Genomic DNA, 19,165 nt, shown 5'->3' on the forward strand with positions numbered 1-19,165 from the left:
TGTTTGCATGAAATGCCACCCATCGGAATAGGATTGGGAACAGAGAACAGGTTCTTGTTCAGAACTGGTTCCATTCTTCACAAAATGCCGGAATTGGATGATCTTCATGACTTTCGGTTCCGTTAACGGTTCCCCTGCTTGAAGGAGCGCTGTCCTCTACTGGGTCAAAAGCATAAAATACACAAACAAATGACTCTTATGAGCTGGTTCTTTGGAATCTACGGTGCGAAACATTCAGCGCTTCTGGTCTAGTCCGGTATAGTATTAATCTTACACTGATGTGCAAGTTATAAATGATCAACTCAAAATTAAAGAAGAAATGTTGATTGTTGTTACACGGTTGCAGTACAATATTAGACAACCGTTAACCGACAATGCCTTTAATGCTGTTCACAAAGCTTGATTTGTATAGAATCCAGAACATTCCTTTATATATCTCAAAATATTTATCATATCTGGAGAAGGCGCTATGCTCTGTTGTGTATGTAAATCTATATTGTGGTATGAATCCAGAATAATATGATGAATATTTCAGATGTGCTGCACCACTTCACTACATCAGCATACGTATAGTTAACCAATGGCATTCCAGCATCACCTACTCCTGCCAAATCAAACCAGCATCTGAGCAAAGCAGCTCTATCAGTCTCTCACTCGACCATTTCACACATTTGTGTATTTCTGCAGCTCACTGATTCTAATCCAAGCAGAGATGTGTTTTCTGAGTGTTGAACGGGGAGCACAAGCCGAGGAATGCACACTGCAAAATTCCTAACCGATCTGGCATGTGAACGGCAGACTGCAGCTAACAACTGTTGATTCAGCTGGACTTCAGAGAGAGACCAAACTTTACTTGTTTTCCTGTTAATCCCTGAAGATAATGCCTTCATTTAGGGGATTTAACCATATAGAGTCTCCAATACTGTACAGGTTTTGTGTATGAAATAGTGACATGTTGGTTTTTACGCACTAACCAGTTGCATATTTGTTTTTTCTTGCATTAACTAGTTGCATGTCAGGCTTTTTCGCTGTATAATAGTTTCTCCTATCCCATCTTAATATGCAGAGGCAGCCATAAGTAAGCAAATCATTGATTCGTTTTTGTTGAAAACTGGAACTGTCTCTGTAGCACTATAACAATTCTGCTGTTCGTTTTGAGTGACCCATCTTAAGAAAGACTATAACATGAACTCGACCAATGGCGTGAGTTAGGGGTGGGACTTTCTGCTTGTAAGATAAATGGCTAAAGGGGGCGTATTCAGAAAACAATGTTTATTTTGCAATTCCGTTTAGTGGTGCTGGTGGCGCATAAATTACATACTTCAGCTTTAACGAACTACATATTGGGTTCTGTGCATTAACTTCTTGCATGTCTTGTTTTGTGTATTTACTAGCTGCATATCAGGATTTGTGCCCCAGCTAGTTGCATGTCATTTCTTGTGAATTAACAAACTGAATCATGGGTTTTGTGTATTAGCCTTTTTTGTTTTTTCAATTCTGATGACATTAAGAGAAGTGTTTTAAAATTGTCTTCAGTATATATAGCATTCATGTAGCTTATGGCTAAAGCATTTCTTAAAGACTGGTCACGGCTACACAAGCCGTTCACACCAAAGAGCACACAGGTCTCTGAGGCCTAGTCCACACTAATAAGTTCTCTTTTTCTCTCCGTTTTGGCCTTCTGTCCACACCGAGACGGCGTTTTTGTCCGCGAAAACTGAGCTTTTTGAAAACGCACTCTAATGTGGATACATTTGAAAACACTGTTTTCGTGTTGTAGTGGGGACTGTGAAAACGGACGCTTTGGAAACGATGACAGAGTTTTAGTCATGTGATCTATCCAACCAAAACAATCAAGATGGCTGCCTGTGTTATAGCGGGGCTGTTGTACATGACACTCACTTTGATAGCGTTGTTAAAAAATAAATGTCACTTTGTACAACCTTCACATTGCATTCTTTCAAAGGCGAAGGGAAATTTACTCGGAATTGGTGTCCGGCGATGGAACACGAGGACTATTGCTTTTCAGACCGTACATGCAGCTTTTAGATTTTCCGCATGTGCAGTAACATTATTTAAGCGTTTTCATACGTTTCAGTGTGGACGAGCAACTTTTGGAAAACGCTTGAAAATGCTAGTGTGGACGGAGAGCGTTTTGAAATGAAAACGCTGTTTTCAAATGTATCTGGATTAATGTATAGGTAGTCTGAGATGTCCGTTTTAGATCTCTTCATCTGGCTAACCCTATTAAAAAGATCAGATTTAGAATCTAAATCATAAACGTCTCAAAAGACAGTATTTTCTTTGATAAAGAAGCAGCCTGACACATTATCAGGTGCATCAATAGAGCTGTTTACAGCAGCATGAGAACAGATGGTAAACAGTGAGTGTGCTTCCTATATCCATTGTCTGTAGGAATGTGATGCCAACACTGGTTTAAGATCCTTTGCTGCTTTGCCTTCTCTCAACTGTAAAGAAGACTGGTGCTGTGGTGGTGTAATGGTCAATGCTGTTAAGTGGAAGGTTTCTGGTTTGAGCTTGTCAGGAGACATCCATTCTTTAGATAAGGACTGCTTCCTAAAAATGAGTCCCAAATAAAGTGCTTTGAAATTTGTTCTGGCTGGTTGCTAGAGTGTTCTGGCTGGTTCCTATGTGGTTGCTAGGGTGTTATGGCTGGTTGTTAAGTGGTTACCAGAGTGTTTTGGCTGGTTTCTAGGTGGGTTCTAGGACAGGTGGTTGCTAGGGTGTTCTTTGTGGTTGCTAGGGCCTTACTAGAGTGCTCATTTTAGTTCCTATGGTTTTGGTTGTTTGGGCTTTGCTAGATGGTTACTAGGTGTTGTGGCTTGTTTCTGGTGGGTTTCTAGACAGTTGCTAGTGTGTTCTGGCTGGTTAAAAGGGCTTTGTGCTTGTTTTGGTTCCTAGGGTGTTTTGGCTGTTTGCTAGATGGTTGCTTTGGTGTTCGGAGTGGTTCCTAGGGCCTTGCTAGGGTGCTCGTTTTAGTTCCTTTTGTTTTTTATTTGGGCTTTGCTAGATGGTTACTAGGTGTTCTGGCAGGTTTCTAGGTGGTTGCTTGGGTATTCTGGCTGGTTGCTAGGTGGTTAATAGGGTGTACTTGCTGATTGCTAGGTGGTTACTAGGGTGTTCTTGCTTGTTAAAAGGGCTATGCTAGGGTGCTCATTTTGGTTCCTAGGGTGTTCTGGCTGGTTGCTTGGTGGTTGCCAGTGTGTTTTGGCTGTTTGCTAGGTGGTTGCCTGGGTGTTCGGAGTGGTTGCTAGGGCATTGATAAATCGTTGTTAGGGCTGCTAGATAGTTACAAGGTGTTCTGGCTGGTTTCCAGTTAGTTGGTAGGGTGTTCTAACTAGTTGCCAGGGTGTTCTAACTAGTTGCCAGGTGGTTTCTGCTGTGCTCTGGCTGGTTGCTAGGTGGTTGATTTGGTGTTCTAGCTGGTTGCTAGGGCTATGCTGTGGAGCTCATTTTGGTTCCTAGAGTGTTCTGGCTGGTTTTAGGGCCTTGCTAGGGTGCTCCTGTTGGTTCATATGGTGTCCTGGCTGATTGCTAGGCAGTTGCTAGGGTTTTTAACTGGTTCCTAGGGCCTTGCTAGGGTGCTCATTTTGGTTCCTTTGGTTTTGTCTATTTGGGCTTTGCTAGATGGTTACTACCCAGATAGCAAAAAATGTCCGCACGGCTTCTTTTTGCCGCCGTCCCCAAGCTGTCGGCTATAGGTGCGTCCCACTGGCGGGGATGAAGCGTTTGCCGCCGAATTCGTCACTCCCATTTCTTGCGAGATGCCGCCGCGGTCAGACGGCGGGTCGCCCGCTTCATTTTCTCTGGCGGTTGCCTCGCGGCAATCGATCATGATCGGCCGGCGGCAAGCCGCTTTGAAATAGCCTACAAGGACAGCTTAGACTCTCAAAATCGACCAGCCATGTTGGCTATTATTATTTTTGCTCCAAAGCCATTAGGGTTTATAACAGATTCTTGACTCTTGATTCCATGATAAGGTAAGGTTTAGGAAATGACATTTAAATTACTTTGAAACTCTGAAGCGATTATACAGTAATATATGTAAAATATATTGAATTATTTATACACAGGTGAAAATTGTTTACATTTATTTGATTGATGCACATTGAGACATGCAATAAACCAAAAATAATTCCTTTTGTAAAACTTACTTGGCAATAAATATCTTTCTGATTCTGATTAGGTTTTAAAATAGATATTTAATACAGGGTATGAACAATTTAGCAGAATAAATTGATGAAGTTAGACTTTTCACCAATGCCTGACTATCAGTGAACAGTGAAAGACATCTGCAACATGGCCAAAATATCGGGTATACTTTAATTATTTTTTATTAATTTGCAACCATGGTGATATCTATCATAAACATGAAAATCCCTGTTTTGACGTGAAGGATAAACTCAGTGAAAAAGCGAAATTATCCTCTGGTTTCACAGTTATGCAGAAATTTCGTTTATGTCTACATTTTTCCAACCTCGATTTTTTTTGTTATTTTACCTTTTACAGGTTTTGCAATTATAACCTGTACAAATGTTTAAGAAAGTGTTAAAGTCCCTGTAAAGGCAATAAAAAAATCTAAACGCATTATAAATGTTAAAAATGTATTGCTAAAACACATGACAAAGACTGAACAGTGAAGTTCGCTGTCGCCAAATCTGTTTCCGGTTTACTTGCGTGCGCCCAAAATGTCTTTTTACTCGACGTCTCCAGAATCTTCCGAAAATACTGGCGTCAGCGATGTTCATCGCATTGTTGATGCCTGGTCCCCTGCTCCGACAAGCAAGAGGGACAAGGGCTTTAAACTCTACATATCGAGTTATCTGCACAACTACAAGGGTAAGTATTTTAATCTAATGTGGTGTGCCGGCAGATAGCGGCTAAGCTAGTTCAGCCACGTGTTCATTTTTAATGTAAGGTTAGTATAGAAGCTTGTTTTTTCTTAGTTTTAAAGCAGACTGTTTGTTAATTTTTGTGATAATTGTGATATCAATTATATTAACTTGGTCTCCTCTCAGTTTCTAATAAAGATCAGGACACCGGTGAAGTCACTGTCAGGGCATTGTGTTACAGGTCCATGAGAAAATCAGAATCAGAATCAGCTTTATTGCCAAGTATGCTTACACATACAAGGAATTTGTCTGGGTGACAGGAGCTTCCAGTCAACAACAATACAAACAATACCAAAAAACAGCAGCAAGACATAGGTAATTAAAAACAAAAAAGAACACAAAATAAATAATTATACATATACGTACATACACTCACCTTCATACATACCCACATACACACACGTAGTGCAAATCTAATACAATCTGTATATAAAGAACAAAAAACAGTATATTATGTACAGAGCAATGTAAGTAAAATCAGATAAACCTCACAGTTGAGTGTATGGTGAAGCTAGAATTAATAAGACCGCAGTTATAGGCTTGTTACTTTAATAGCCCGATGTTCCTGGGGACTCGGCTAAGGTTATTCATGTTTAATGTAACTCAAATCAAATGAAAACAGTTATTGTAGGCAGGTAAGTTTCCCTAACTGGTCCCCTCTGTGTAAAATTAGTTCTTATTCAAGTTTTCAACTCAGTCATTCGTTTAAGATGCAATCTTGTGTTATAAGTATTAGGCTATCATGATTATACAGTGAGCAAGCTATATAAATAAGTATTTAATATAATAAAAGTGTAGAGCAACAACCGAGGGTGTAAGGTAAAGGCTGAATATTGTAGATTTATTACAATATGTTGCATGTTTGAATTAAAATACCTGTGGATATGCAGGAGCACACACTCTACAAAGGCCTGACTGGAGATTTGCCTGATCTATCCGTCCTTCAGGTGAGTAGGGATATAACAATAGCACATTTCACTGTACAGTATGATATATCAACCAAAATCTGTATACCAATATTTCATTATTTTCTTTTTCCTCCCCTTTTACAAACAAATATTCTGCTTCAAAGAAAAAAAATGAAATTGATGTTATCATAAGTGTTCTTCATTATGAACTTGTGTGCCATGCATAACATACTGTGGATAGAAATTACAGGGAAAGTTACTGGTATGATAATTGTGGTTATATTATATTACTATTATATTTAGTGTATTGCTAATCAATATATTGTTACTTCCCAGATGACAGCGGCTCGCTTCAAGAGCAGGTGAAGCAAGTTGGGACAATGTTGAAGACATTTGCTCGCACTGGGCAATCGGGTACAACTTGCAAACAACACCTGTGGTTGTTGGTTTAATTCCCACTGGGGCCACCTGTACATGTAGTAGACCTAGATATAAATGTCATAGTTTAGTAGTTGAAGGTCCAGGACTGACTACTTTATTCTTTTATTCTGGGAAACCCTGTAGGTGCAGATCAAACCCTAATGCTGCGACGTCTTGGAGTTTGGCGATGTTGTGCGTAGCATGGACAACAAAATGCTATGCTGCAACGTTTCAGTGCCAATGTGTCTGTTGGAGAGTTATCCCTGCCAGGGGATCTGTTACTCCCCCCTAGACACCCAGGAAGATTTGACGTTGCTTGACAACAGTTTGAGGCAGGATAAAGAGCTCCAGCAACGATTTGTAAGTGTGCCGATTTTGTTTATAACGCCATAGGGTAATCTAAAAAGTACAATTAAGATCGTACACTGCATATTCTACAGTCTGAATCCACAGCCTGTCACATTTTAAATTTATGAGAAGCTTCAGAGCATCACTGACAGCTGGAACCGTTTCTTTATCCTGCAGTCAGTAACATCAAGACCCATAAAAAAGCCTGCTAAAAGTGTCAGACTACACTCACCCAATCCACACTGTTCACTGTGGAAATTGCTCTTTTTTTTTTTTTTTTTTTTTCTCGTGACCCTGCTTTGAGGGCAGCTCCTTGGATGAATATGGGATGGTTTGTCCTTTTATACAGGCGCACAAGGAATCACTGAAGATATGCTAATTTGCACTGACTCATTCTGGATGTCGGGGAAAACTGGTGATTCTTAGCCCACTACGCCACACAGTCCCCAACCTCTCCAGACATTCTGATTGGCTGTGTTCTCTACAGCCAGATTTTCTGCTGTTAATTATATTTATTCCCACTTGTTGTCATGTGTAAGTTGAATGTCAAAATGTATATTATACCTGTTATCCTGCACATTCCTTGATACCAAAGATCTCAATTATTTCATATACAATTTGCTGCTTATTTCATTGTTACAGTGCTTAACTATTCTATTTTTAAATATAGCTTGTAAATCCTAGATTATACATCTAATACTTGATATTTGCACATTATCTGGTATCAAATATTCTACTTACCGTGACTTTAGTATTGGCTTATTTAATTCCGTCAGTGCTTAACAATTCTATTATAGTTTGTAAATCCTATTTCATACCTCTGATACTTGATATTGCACATTAACTAGTACCAAAAATTCTACTTTCATTCCGTCACAGTGCTTAACTGTTATTCTATTGTTAAATATAGCTTGTAAATCCTTCTGCCACAGGTCAGCATTGCAGTTATAATGGTATATTCTACTCCAGAGCTTTACTCTAAATTATTACCACTTAACCTATTGTTAGAAATGACTTGTAAATATGATGTTATACCTCAATTTATTTGGTATCCTGCACTTTATTTGGTACCAAATATCCTCATTGCTTGTGTTTACTGTAATTCTTTTCATCCCAGAGCTGACCTCTTTATATTATTACCAATTATTGTAAGTGTTACAATAGTGTTTTAAAAAAAAAAGAAATTGGAAACCTGCATGTTCTTTTGTGTGTGTATATATAATGTTTGTATTTTTCTGTTATTTATATTTCAGTGATCTGACATCTTGTTTCAATGACAGTTACTGTACTTTGAAATGTGGAATTAAAACGCCAAATGGAAATTTGTCTGGTTTGATCAATCATTATTCTTGATAAACTGCATGCTATAAATACACATATATATATATATATATATATATATATATATACATATACATATATATATATATATATATATATATATATATACATATATACACACACACAATAAGCGCGCAGATCGCTCGAAAAAGCGTTTGCCTCCGACGGTCCGCCTTCGATATAACGGCGGCGGAGCGGCGGCTGGCCAGCGGGCCGTCCGCGTATCGAAGGCGGTAGGAAGGCGGCTGCCGCTTTTAAAAAGCGGCTGCCGCCGGCGGACCGCCGTCAAACGTGTTTGCGATATCGCCATTCTGCCGCTTCTACTGCCGCCAGCGGACCGCCGACTTATTGCTATCTGGGTAGGTGTTCTGGCTGGTTTCTGGCATGTTTCCAGGCATTTACTAGAGTGTTCTGGCGGGTTGCTTGGTGGTATCCATGGTGTACTGGCTGATTGCCAGGTGGTTGCTAGGGTCTTCATGCTGGTTTCTAGGTGGTATATTGAATGCTCTGAGTGGTTGCTTGGATGTTCTAGCTTGTTGATAGGGCTATGTTAGCGCACTCATTTTGGTTCCTTGGGTGTTCTGGCTGCTTGTTAGATGGTTGCCAGGGGGTTTGGCTAGTTGATAGGGTGTTCAAACTGGTTGCTAGTGTGTTGCTCTATGGTTGTTAGGGCTTTGCACATTAGTTGCTGGGTGTTCTGGATGGTTTCTAGGCAGTTGCTAGGGTGTTCTGATTGGTTTCTCAGACATTGAATTAATTAGTATGTTGTCAAGACAACGTAAGTGTCAGTGAAGTGGTTCATGGGGACATAAGCTACACCGGGGTCGGCAACCTATGGCACGCATACCAGTGATTACCTCACTGTGGGATTTTGACTTATAAGAAATATTTAAGATTCCACACAATTTCGTGATTAGTAATCAAATAAGCAAATTTGTGGCATTAATTGTGTTAATACTTTTTGTACAAAAGGACAAGTTTTCTTTCATTAAAGCACTTTCATAAGATGATCTGATTCACATGCAGGATCATAATTAAATCATAATCATTGGTTTTCACATACATGCTGATTGTTTGGGGGTGCTTCATGCCACTACATGTCAAAAAGCTTGCCGACCCCTGAGCTACACAAACACTCAAGCGTTAAATAAATCAAGAGCTATTTTACCAGGGTTAAACCAATGCCCAACACTACTGTAGTTCTGCTCGGGCACTCAGTTGTGCCACTTTAACCATGCGTTTGTTCAGTTTGGTTAGCAACCATGACAGATTAACTGCTGAATAGACTGAAATAAACTACTTAATGTAAATGCACAAGATAACACTTCGTTGACGCGTATAAATAAAATCATCTGCTTAATTAGTCAGGTAATTAATGGCTGGATCTGAAAACTTAGTAGGCTCCCTTACACAAAACCACAAAAGCTTCAGTAGCAGGAGTGATGAATCAGAATGTAATACTATTACATGCTTTCATACATAACATAATACAATTAACATTCATCTACAAGGGAATTTACAAGATACTTCAATGCACTTTAAAGAATAGTATGGTACATTATAGTACCATTATACAGTTTTGGTCATTATAGCCACATTCCAAAAATGCTGAGATGTTCTGAGATTTAATGATGCCACAACTGTTGTCTTGGTAGGCAGCGCATTATAATGACCAAAAATGCTGCCTGTCTAGGTAGGCAGCTGACTGTTTTGAGAGTATGGTGTTTTTTAAGTATGCATACTCCTACTACAGTCTCAGATGAGAGCACACGAGGAGCGCCGCGCAGGAATGCGATACAAAAACATTCACGTACTGTGTAGCGACAGAAACGCGTTTTTCGGGTTGATGTTGCGCATGTTATTGCGCAGATCGTTACTTACCGCGGTTGAATAGCGCAGTCCTGAAGCGGCTGTTGACACTCGAGTTTTCCATCGCTAAGAAAATGTACCTCTCTAGTCTTCCCAGTTAATCCACACCGTGAATAACAGCAGCTCCTCCGCGAACTCTATTCTGTATATATATATATATATACAAATGTTTCGTGTATGTGGTGTTTATAGCAGAAGTTACACACACTGAACGCAGAGCGAACTGACTGTCTGCCTCAGCGCATCACTGAGAGCTTTAAATGCAGCTCCACGCCGTCGTGACGTCACTGCACAGCCTGCCCCGCTGACGTCACACTCATCATCAAAACAAGCGCACATGGATGCGCGAAACATGCTTCTGTCAAATTGTCAGGATACATTCTTACAGGGAAGAAAATGATTTATAATGTTAAATAATATGTTAAATGAATAATGTATCATTTTTCAATTATATATTATTTTATTATTGTTTGTATATTGTGTTGTGTGTAATTGTGTATATTAGAAATGTAAATCTGATGTTTATTGTAATTGGTATATGTCTCGTCACTGTCATGACTGCACACAAGCACTTACTGTTGCACTTGTGTATATGGTTGAGTGACAATAAAATGATCTGATTATAGAAAAAATAAGGTCAATTAAAAAAATATAAAAGAACAAAACTTTTATTATATATTTCCAAAAAAACAACAACAAAAAAAAAAAAAAACTCAGGATACTTCAGGTGGATAACAAAATAAACAAACAAATATAATACAAACGTATTTAAAGGCTTTTTATCATCCCCACCATTTCTCTGACCTTTACAGTAACACTGGCCATTTGAGCTACTTGGCATGTAAAAGACCTCTGTTATGATTGGCTCTCCTCATCACATATGAACTGTCCCAGTAACACAAGAAGTATGGATTAAAATAGATAAATGATGAATTAGTAAATTAATACAAATATTTGGATGCATTTGACCTTCTTGCAGTTGAGGTCGAGTGATAACCCAAAAGAAAACATGTAGATCTGTTACCAAAGTTATTTTAAGAAAATGATCAAAGAAACACTTTAATTGAACAGAAGATCTATTGAGGCACAAGTCACAGAAAATGTTAATAATAGCTACAGGAAGAATGTGTCACATCATTGTGCATCAAACCCTGCTGCGTATGGGGCTGCTTAGCCGCAAACCGGTCCGAATGCCCATGATGACCCCTGTCCACTGTCGAAAGCACCTACAATGGGCACAAGAGTGTTGGAACTCGACCTTGGAGCAGTGGAAGAAGGTCGCCTGGTCCAATGAGTCCCGTTTTCTTTTTCGTCACATGGACGGCCGTGGTAAATGATGGCATCAGGATGCACCTTGTGAAGACAAGCCGGTAGAGGGACGGTGATGCTCTGGGCAATGTTCTGCTGGGAAACCCACAGTCTGGCCATTCATGTGGACATCAATTTGACACATATCACCTACCTAAACATCGTTGCAGACCAGGTACACCCCTTCACGGCAGTGGTATTCCCTGATGGCAGTGGCCCCTTTCAGCAGGGTAATGCATCCTGCCACACTGCAAAAATTGCTCAGGAATGGTTTGAGGAACATGACGAAGAGTTTAAGGTGTTGACTTTGCCTCCAAATTGCCCAGATCTCAATCTGATTGAGCATCTATGGGATGTACTGGACCAACAAGTATGATCCATGGAGGCCCAACCTCGCAACTTACAGGACTTGAAGGATCTGCTGCCAACATCTTAGTGCCAGATACCACAGGACACCTTTAGAGGTCTTGTGGAGTCCATTCATCGATGGGTCGGCATGTGGTGAACCAACAGCATATTAGGCAGGTGGTCATTATGTTTTGGCTCATCGGTGTGTGTGTGTGTGTGTGTATATATATATATATATATATATACAATTTTAAATTGTATTAAATATATTCATTTAATTGTTTTGTTTATTTAATGGTTATTGCTAGAAAATACTTAAATCACAAAAATAAGGATTTGAAGTTGTAATACATTAAATAGTGTCAGAAGTTCTGTAAGGGTTGTAGGAACATTTAAACTGGTTAATTCTGAGCAGTTATAGCTGGCATGACAGGAATCGCACGTGGCACACCTGGCATTGTACAAATCAAGAGTAGCGAGTCAAAGAGACAACAGCAGCGTAACATCAGGAGTTTATTCTGGGCTGAAATACAGACACTCCTTTCATTTTACAACGTTCATGGCCAGAATGTTTAAAGTGCAGAGTCATTTCACAGCTTCAGAAAAACATTCATTACAGGAAAAACAAAACAGAACCATGAACCGAAAACACCAAACTGGACAATGTAGACACTGAAAATATAAATAAGTATAGGAACAAGAGTGTATCTCATTGAAACATGTAAGCAATGATTTCAGATCAACTCATCAGGCTCAAAACAAGCTACAAGTCGTTGGCAAGGCTAGCGTAAAACAAAGGCACAGCAATGTCCAGAGGTAAAAAGGATCATTTCGAGAGAGGAACTGCTTCGGCATTCCATTGGACAAGATAAAGTTCAGGGTCACTGCCCAATCATTTGCGTTCACATTGACGTTCACGAGTCGTTCGTGAGGTGTACATGCGTGTACTGTGCTGTCCAGTCATGACGTGATGCTTTTTCAGTAATGGTACCCTGAGTTGGACTTCTACAAAGTTAAAAGCTAGACTACATCATTTCAGTGCTCTTATTTTCTGTAAATGTTAGCAGTGGTCCAACCACACACGACAGTGAACACGATTAAGCAGTTATAACATCTGTCATAGAGACCTCTCTGTAGGCAGCAGTTTGGCTGTAGTGCCCACCTCCTGAGCAGCAACTCTCAAAGATCACTAATACATAACACACCGTTGTCACTTCAGTGAAGTCATCATGAAACAGCATTCGCAACGTTTAACCTGTCATGTAATGGATTTCAGAGCGAAACAGGATATTCAATGAAAATATACTTTGTTTTATCCACTGTGAATTGAGTGAATGATGGAAATTGGGCATGTCATATGAGATCGTTATTCATGTGCTATTATATATTTGCTATCGTTATTGCCGTAACCTCTTATACGTTAACCGGCATGTTAACTATTGGCAAAATTGACTAAAACAACTTCAATTGTTATTTCTATTAACTATTCACATTTAGGGATTAGTGGTGGTGTAGTGGGCTAAAGCACATGACTGGTAATCAGAAGGTTGCTGGTTGGATCCCCACAGCCACCACCATTGTGTCATTAAGAAAGGCTCTTAACTCCAGGTTGCTCCGGGGGGATTGTCCCTGTAATAAGTGCACTGTAAGTCGCTTTGGATAAAAGTGTCTGCCAAAATGTGTAAATGACATGCTTGAATCATGCACAATATAAAGGCCGAAACATCCTTCACGCAAGTACGCAAACACAGATGCGAGTGCTTGACCAATGCGCGGTCCCATTGTACAAACATTACCTGCGCTCTTGCATTGCTCTGGTGCTTACCAACCTCAGACCGCAAGACGGCAATACGTTTTTTAGGCATGACCATGAAACTGGTGCTGCGTCCAAAACTGGTATTTTATAGCTCCATGTCTGAAAGCAGGAAAATGCTGCCTTGCCTGGATGACCAGTTTCCTTAAGAGTTCCACTCATTCAACAGCTGTTAGTTAAGCCATTAACGGATTAGGCAGCAAGTCAGCTGCCTACGTTTTCAGATTCAGCCCGTATGTGGTAGATGAGTCTAGATGAAAAAACAAGACAAAACGTATATTTTTTACAAAAAAGTTCAACTCAAATTGCTGCCCGAGTCCACCATGATAGTTGTTGATCGAGAGAAGAAAATCCTCTCTAGCGCCCCTTGTGGCAACGCTGAGAATGCAACTTGCGTTGGGTTATGAGTTGAGCGCTGACACATTTCGAAACGCAACGACGCGTGTAATCGAGCTTGCGTAGCAAACTGCATCTGCGTTCATGTACTTGCATAGAGTATGTTTGGGCCTTAAAGAGGAAGACAACCTGCAAAAAAACGAATACAAAATTCTTATTTACCATCACAAACATAGAAAACCTTGAGATGGAGAATGGCAATATATTATATATATAGTCTTGTTTTCAAAGCATTTGGTGGAGTTTATGCTTTTAACATGAAAAAACTCTTCGCCAAAGATGGAAGAAAAATACATTTGTTTTCCCTAAATAAACAGTTGTTGCTGTTCCCAATTGGTACATTTATGCGTGTTATAACCAAAAATATTGCTAAATATTTGTTATGAAAAAGAAAAAATATAATTAAAACTTGTTTTAAGAATTTATGGCATTAATAGTAATATGGCTTATTTTGTTCATTACAATACTGCTATTATTGATCTCAATATTGATATTAAATAAAAACAATGGATGTAAAGGACTTGTCTGCGATTGAACTATCTTTCTAAACTAAAAGAAATACACGTCTGATGAATGAAAAAAGCCTCATTTAGTCACATCGACTCAGTGACGAAACAGACTTCAATGGACTCGGTTTGCTGGTTCTTACTCGTCATGATCAGTGTGCTGCTCAGGAGGCGGGCCCAAAAGAGCCAAACTTCACAAAAGGCCCCATCAGTGACTTGCATTCATTTAATAACTAAACATCTCAATCTCTGAGTAACCAAAGAAACAATGAAAACCATTTTCTTACATAGTGCAAATAAAATCATTTTAAGGTTTCATATAAAAGAGATAATAGAGGTTCTATTCAAAAAGATAAACAGAGGCTGTGTTTTTACTTTTTGTCTTTTTTTTAAATATCTTTTAGTGGCTCTTGATATCCGTCTGTACAAATGTTCCTGCTCCGAGTTTGATTTTATAATAACAAAATTTGTTCATCATGATGCGAAGAGCTGGATCGCTAGAAGGGGACGCAACAGCCAGCGAGGTACACATGCAGCATGACCTCTGGAGGAAGCAGGAAGTGAAGCGTTTTCAGGACGATATTTACAGGCAGCAGCGTTTGTGTTGACACGAGGACTCCCACGGGGAGATGCGCGAAACATCAACACACATTCAGCTCCATGCTGCCGCAGTTCACCCGTTTCCAAGTGACGATCGAGCCAGAGTCAAACCGTATAACGTGTGAATGTAAAATCAGGCTCGCAATCGGCATTTTCTACAAATAGGGTATAAAATGGCGTTTCATGACATTTTTCGCTAGCATTGAACCCTGTTACTAAAGCGACAATTATGCGACAAACAAATATATTTCTTTAATTAAAGGGAAATAAACATTTAGCAAAGCCTACTGCTTAATTTAAGCAAAGCCCTGATACCCATTCTGGCATAGTTTTAATTGTAAAATATTGTTGCTAAAAGATAACAAATTCACACTTATCAGGGCTTTAAACTATTTACACATGCCCTAAGTTTTGGGAAGTTATGCTTTTACTTCAAATATAGTTCCTGTGGTAAAACTACAATAATTGTTTTGGTAGGCATTGTAAAGGTACTGAGCGGGAACCCAAACCAAACTAATAATGGACAAACACCAAGGACATCCTTTAACTGATTCCATTTTATAAGACCTTCAGACCCTCTTTTACACCCCTCTTGTGGAAAGTGCCAATCACGAAAATCACAAGCCTGGGAAGAAACTGAGTCCAAATCAGATATCAGCGTCAGCCCGTCCAAAAGTAACAAGCAACTGATTTTGGTACATTTTCAATAAAGTACAAGATCTTGATCAAGTTTTATCTGAACAAGTCAATTCTGCATTAAAGAGTAAAATCATTTTCAAGCAATAGTCACGGGACATTCACAGAAGGACAATAAATCAAGTAACCTAATCAGTGTAAGCGAGCAGCTAAACAAGACAGAGAAACCCATAGTTCATATATCTCGTGTTTTTTGCGTTTTCTTCACAGGAACGGGAAGCCGCTGGAAAAGTATTTTTACTGAGCCATTGATGTCTTGCGTTTTAGCGCGTATCCAAATAAAAAAAACGCAAATGTGGAATCGGTATACAAAATAATGTCTGCACATATACAATATGTCAAACATTTACAGCATGTTCTATAATTCGCTATTTACACCACGGGATATGCCCGGATTCGCCTTTCGAGAACAGGCGAGGAATAATAGTGCAACCAACACTGTTGGTTTACATGTGATAAGTGCGTACCTAACGTAAGGACGTGAAGACAAGACTTTATCGATGCTATGTAGTGTGTAGTACCAAACACGCCGTTTTGTATACTCCGTATACATGGTGCATTCATATGTCGTTGGAATTACCGTAATTACAAGATTAAACTACCTCGACTACCTTTAAATGTTGTAGCTAACGCAGTTTTGTTTTTCTATATGACGTCAATGGTCAAGTGACCTTGTTTTGGTAAAGTCGAAGCTTTTATAAAATTACGACTTACTGACAAAGAACAAAACGTTGATACTAATCGACGTGAAAGAACCAACAATACCAAATGACGAACGTCAAACAATAGCACTGTGTAATGCATAGGACCAAACACAGCGGTTTGTATGGTCTGTATAAATGGTGCATTCATGTGTCGTTGCAATTACAGAAATTGCAAGATTAAACTACCTATTTGAGGTAGTTTAATCTTGTAATTTCGGTAATTGTTGTAGCTAACACAGTTTTTTAAAGTTTTATATGACGTCAATGGTCAAGTGGGATAAGTCGAAACTTTCATTAAATTCACAGTTTTCAAGATCTAAACGTTTTTACTACTCAGAAACTAATAATAACGATAATTACGACCAATTCCGACAATATGTGAACAAACCAACAGTGCCAAATGACGAATGTCAAACAATCGCAGCACATAGGACCAAATACAACTGTCCGTATACTCTGTATACATGGTATGTTCATGTGTTGTCAGAATTATAGTAATTGCGAGACGAAACTATCTTGCCTACTTTTAACTGTCGCAGCTAAAGCAGTTTTGACAGTTCAACAGTCAAGTGGGAATAGTCTAAGCTTTCATAAAATTCAGTTTCCAAACTTTTAACAAAGAAATCCAGAAACTCGTAATTATGATAATTCCATCAAGACGTGAATGAACCAACAATACCTTTTGATGAGCATCAAACAATTGCGACAACAAAAGCTATTTTGAAGCATGCGTTACAAATGCATGATTGACATGTTATGCCACAAATGTGTTTGTGATGTGTAATTGTGATTTCACGTTGATGTTTTGCGAACAAATGAATTCAACGGACTCAAGCGAAGCTCCAAACAACTGTTGCACAAACAAAACACTGGCGTCAAGTGCCTTTCAACCAGAACCAATGATATGACAGTAGATGATGAATACACAGAACAGTGACGTAACACTAGGGCAGCACAAACAATTTGCAGGTCGAATTTGGCGCTTGGATTTCCAGAAGCATGGTGTCTTAACGCCCTCAGGCTGCACAGAGTGGACTTCAAAGTCCTCTAGTGGACTACATCACAGCACGGCCGCTCACCGCCCTTGTTCGCCCTCCCTCATCATAGTCTCTGGTTAATACCATCAGCGTGGACCCTAGCTAGGGCTACTCAGGCTGCTCTGGATGAGTGTGCAGTCTGTTCTTGCTGAGCGTGTTTTTCTGCCAGAAGTCTTGGTGGATGTGCTCCAGCTCTGACACCAGATGCAAGCCCATCTCCAGATGCATCTTCAGATTCTCCAACCACGCCTCCAGCTTAGTAAATGCAGGCCTACCACACAAACAGATGACATGTCACACACAATCTGAGATTATGTCATGGTCAGGACCTACAAATTATAATGGACCAAGAGAGTAAAAGTTGTTTATTTGTACTAAAAAATCCAATATGGAAATGTTTTATATTTTCATAAACCGCATAGGCCGCACAATATGTCTCGTGAATAAAGCGCAACAGTGCTTGCACACTTTTTCACCGGAAGTTTTTTCCCATTAGTTATTTTCCATAGGCATTTCACAAAATCCTTAATAAATAGTTGTAAGCAATGGACCAAACCAACCAGCTCCGAGGCTCCAAGGTGGTTTTCAACATAATGCCACAAATGCTGTCAATTGAGCGTAACTTGTATTGAACCCTGAAAGTTCAAATATGATATGATGAATGTTATGTTATGAAACTGTTCTCACCGTTTCTCTGCGTCCAGGTCACAGCACAGCACCGCCATAGGGAAGAAAGACGCAGGACATTCAGATGGGCAGAAATCATCCAAAAACCCCTTCACATTAAGCCCGAAATCCATCGCCCGGGGCAAATAGTCCGGGTCAGCGTTGACTCGCCCTATAATCTGAGATAAAAGAGAGACTTTAACTCAATGCAGTCTTAAAATAAAGGCCGTATCAGGTTTCAAACGCTGGGCTTTACGTCGCCCCAAACAACACTGTCAAACCACATACCGCCAAAATACTTCCTCTCAAACTACTTCCTCTGGGCTTAATCTAGTAATGACGGACTGCTGGCAGCTACTGCCCTATTTTTATCTCCCATTGCTGTGCCAGGCAGAGCATTCCAAATGGTTACCAGTGTCTCCCATTAAACAGAATGTGGATTGAGCAGCTATTTTGGAGTTTTAAGGTGCGGCGGTCCAACAGATCCTGAAACACTCACCTCACACAGCATGATGCCGAAGGAAAAGATGTCGACTCGCTCATCATAACTCTTTCCTGAAGAACAGACAATCAAATAAACAAGAAAACATCAGACGTCTACAATCAAACTCAATCTTGTTACTCCTTTTATAAATGTAATACACTTATTGGAATGTTCTGGGTTCAAAGCAAGATCAGCTCTATCTGTGAAATGCACCTGTCACCTGTTACAGTAATGCAGAATAGTCCTTTAAAATAGCACAATAGGTTTTGTTCATAACACAGGAGTAATAAAACACATGCGTTTATGTCATGAGGCATGATAAAAGCTGTGATCTCACCGTGTATCATCTCAGGAGCCATCCAGTATGGGTTTCCCACCACAGTGTACCTCTTCCTCCGGTCAGGTTTCTTCACGCTCGGGATCTGTCCAGATGACAGTTTGTCTTGGTGCTTGTCCTCCACCATGAGACGAGACAGACCGAAATCCGCCACCACAACACTGTTATTCTGTGAAGAGTAGGGCACTAGATAGTCAACTGACCACCTATTCACAGTTCATTTACAATAGCGGTTTCCATCAATGCATTTTTATGCACATTTTAGAATATTGCATAAAATCTGCTGGATGGAAACACCAAGATGCAAATAAAATCTCCAAAATGCGTCTGGAAAACGTATACGTTTGCTTGAGGTGTTTTTTTTATTCAATAAGAAAAAATGTACGTAAAAACATTTACTGAATAAACTCCTATTGAATTTAACAGGAATACAAGATGCGCATTCCAAAAAATAATGTGACTGAAACATTC

At 39.6% G+C, this 19,165-nt stretch overlaps 1 protein-coding gene and 1 long non-coding RNA gene across 3 annotated transcripts in view; one reads left to right on the forward strand and one right to left on the reverse strand.

The window, feature by feature from the left end:
• Positions 1-5,632: 5,632 nt before the first annotated feature.
• LOC127629677 (uncharacterized) lies at positions 5,633-6,524 on the forward strand. Its single transcript, XR_007968794.1, has 3 exons — positions 5,633-5,860; positions 6,158-6,235; positions 6,386-6,524. It is a non-coding gene; the product is annotated as an uncharacterized LOC127629677 (long non-coding RNA).
• A 5,434-nt stretch (positions 6,525-11,958) lies between these two features.
• LOC127629668 (LIM domain kinase 1-like) overlaps positions 11,959-19,165 on the reverse strand; it is a 110,072-nt gene continuing 102,865 nt past the window's right edge. For both annotated transcript variants that reach the window (XM_052106871.1, XM_052106872.1), the window contains 4 exons: positions 18,695-18,863; positions 18,373-18,428; positions 17,895-18,052; positions 11,959-17,478 (listed from right to left, as the gene is read on the reverse strand). In XM_052106871.1, the coding sequence (XP_051962831.1) occupies positions 17,316-17,478; positions 17,895-18,052; positions 18,373-18,428; positions 18,695-18,863 (546 nt within the window). In that variant the 3' untranslated portion in view covers positions 11,959-17,315. The remainder of the gene's footprint in view (positions 17,479-17,894; positions 18,053-18,372; positions 18,429-18,694; positions 18,864-19,165) is intronic.

The sequence above is a fragment of the Xyrauchen texanus genome, chromosome 36 (assembly GCF_025860055.1).
Source record: "Xyrauchen texanus isolate HMW12.3.18 chromosome 36, RBS_HiC_50CHRs, whole genome shotgun sequence".
In the NCBI taxonomy this organism is placed as follows: domain Eukaryota; kingdom Metazoa; phylum Chordata; class Actinopteri; order Cypriniformes; family Catostomidae; genus Xyrauchen; species Xyrauchen texanus.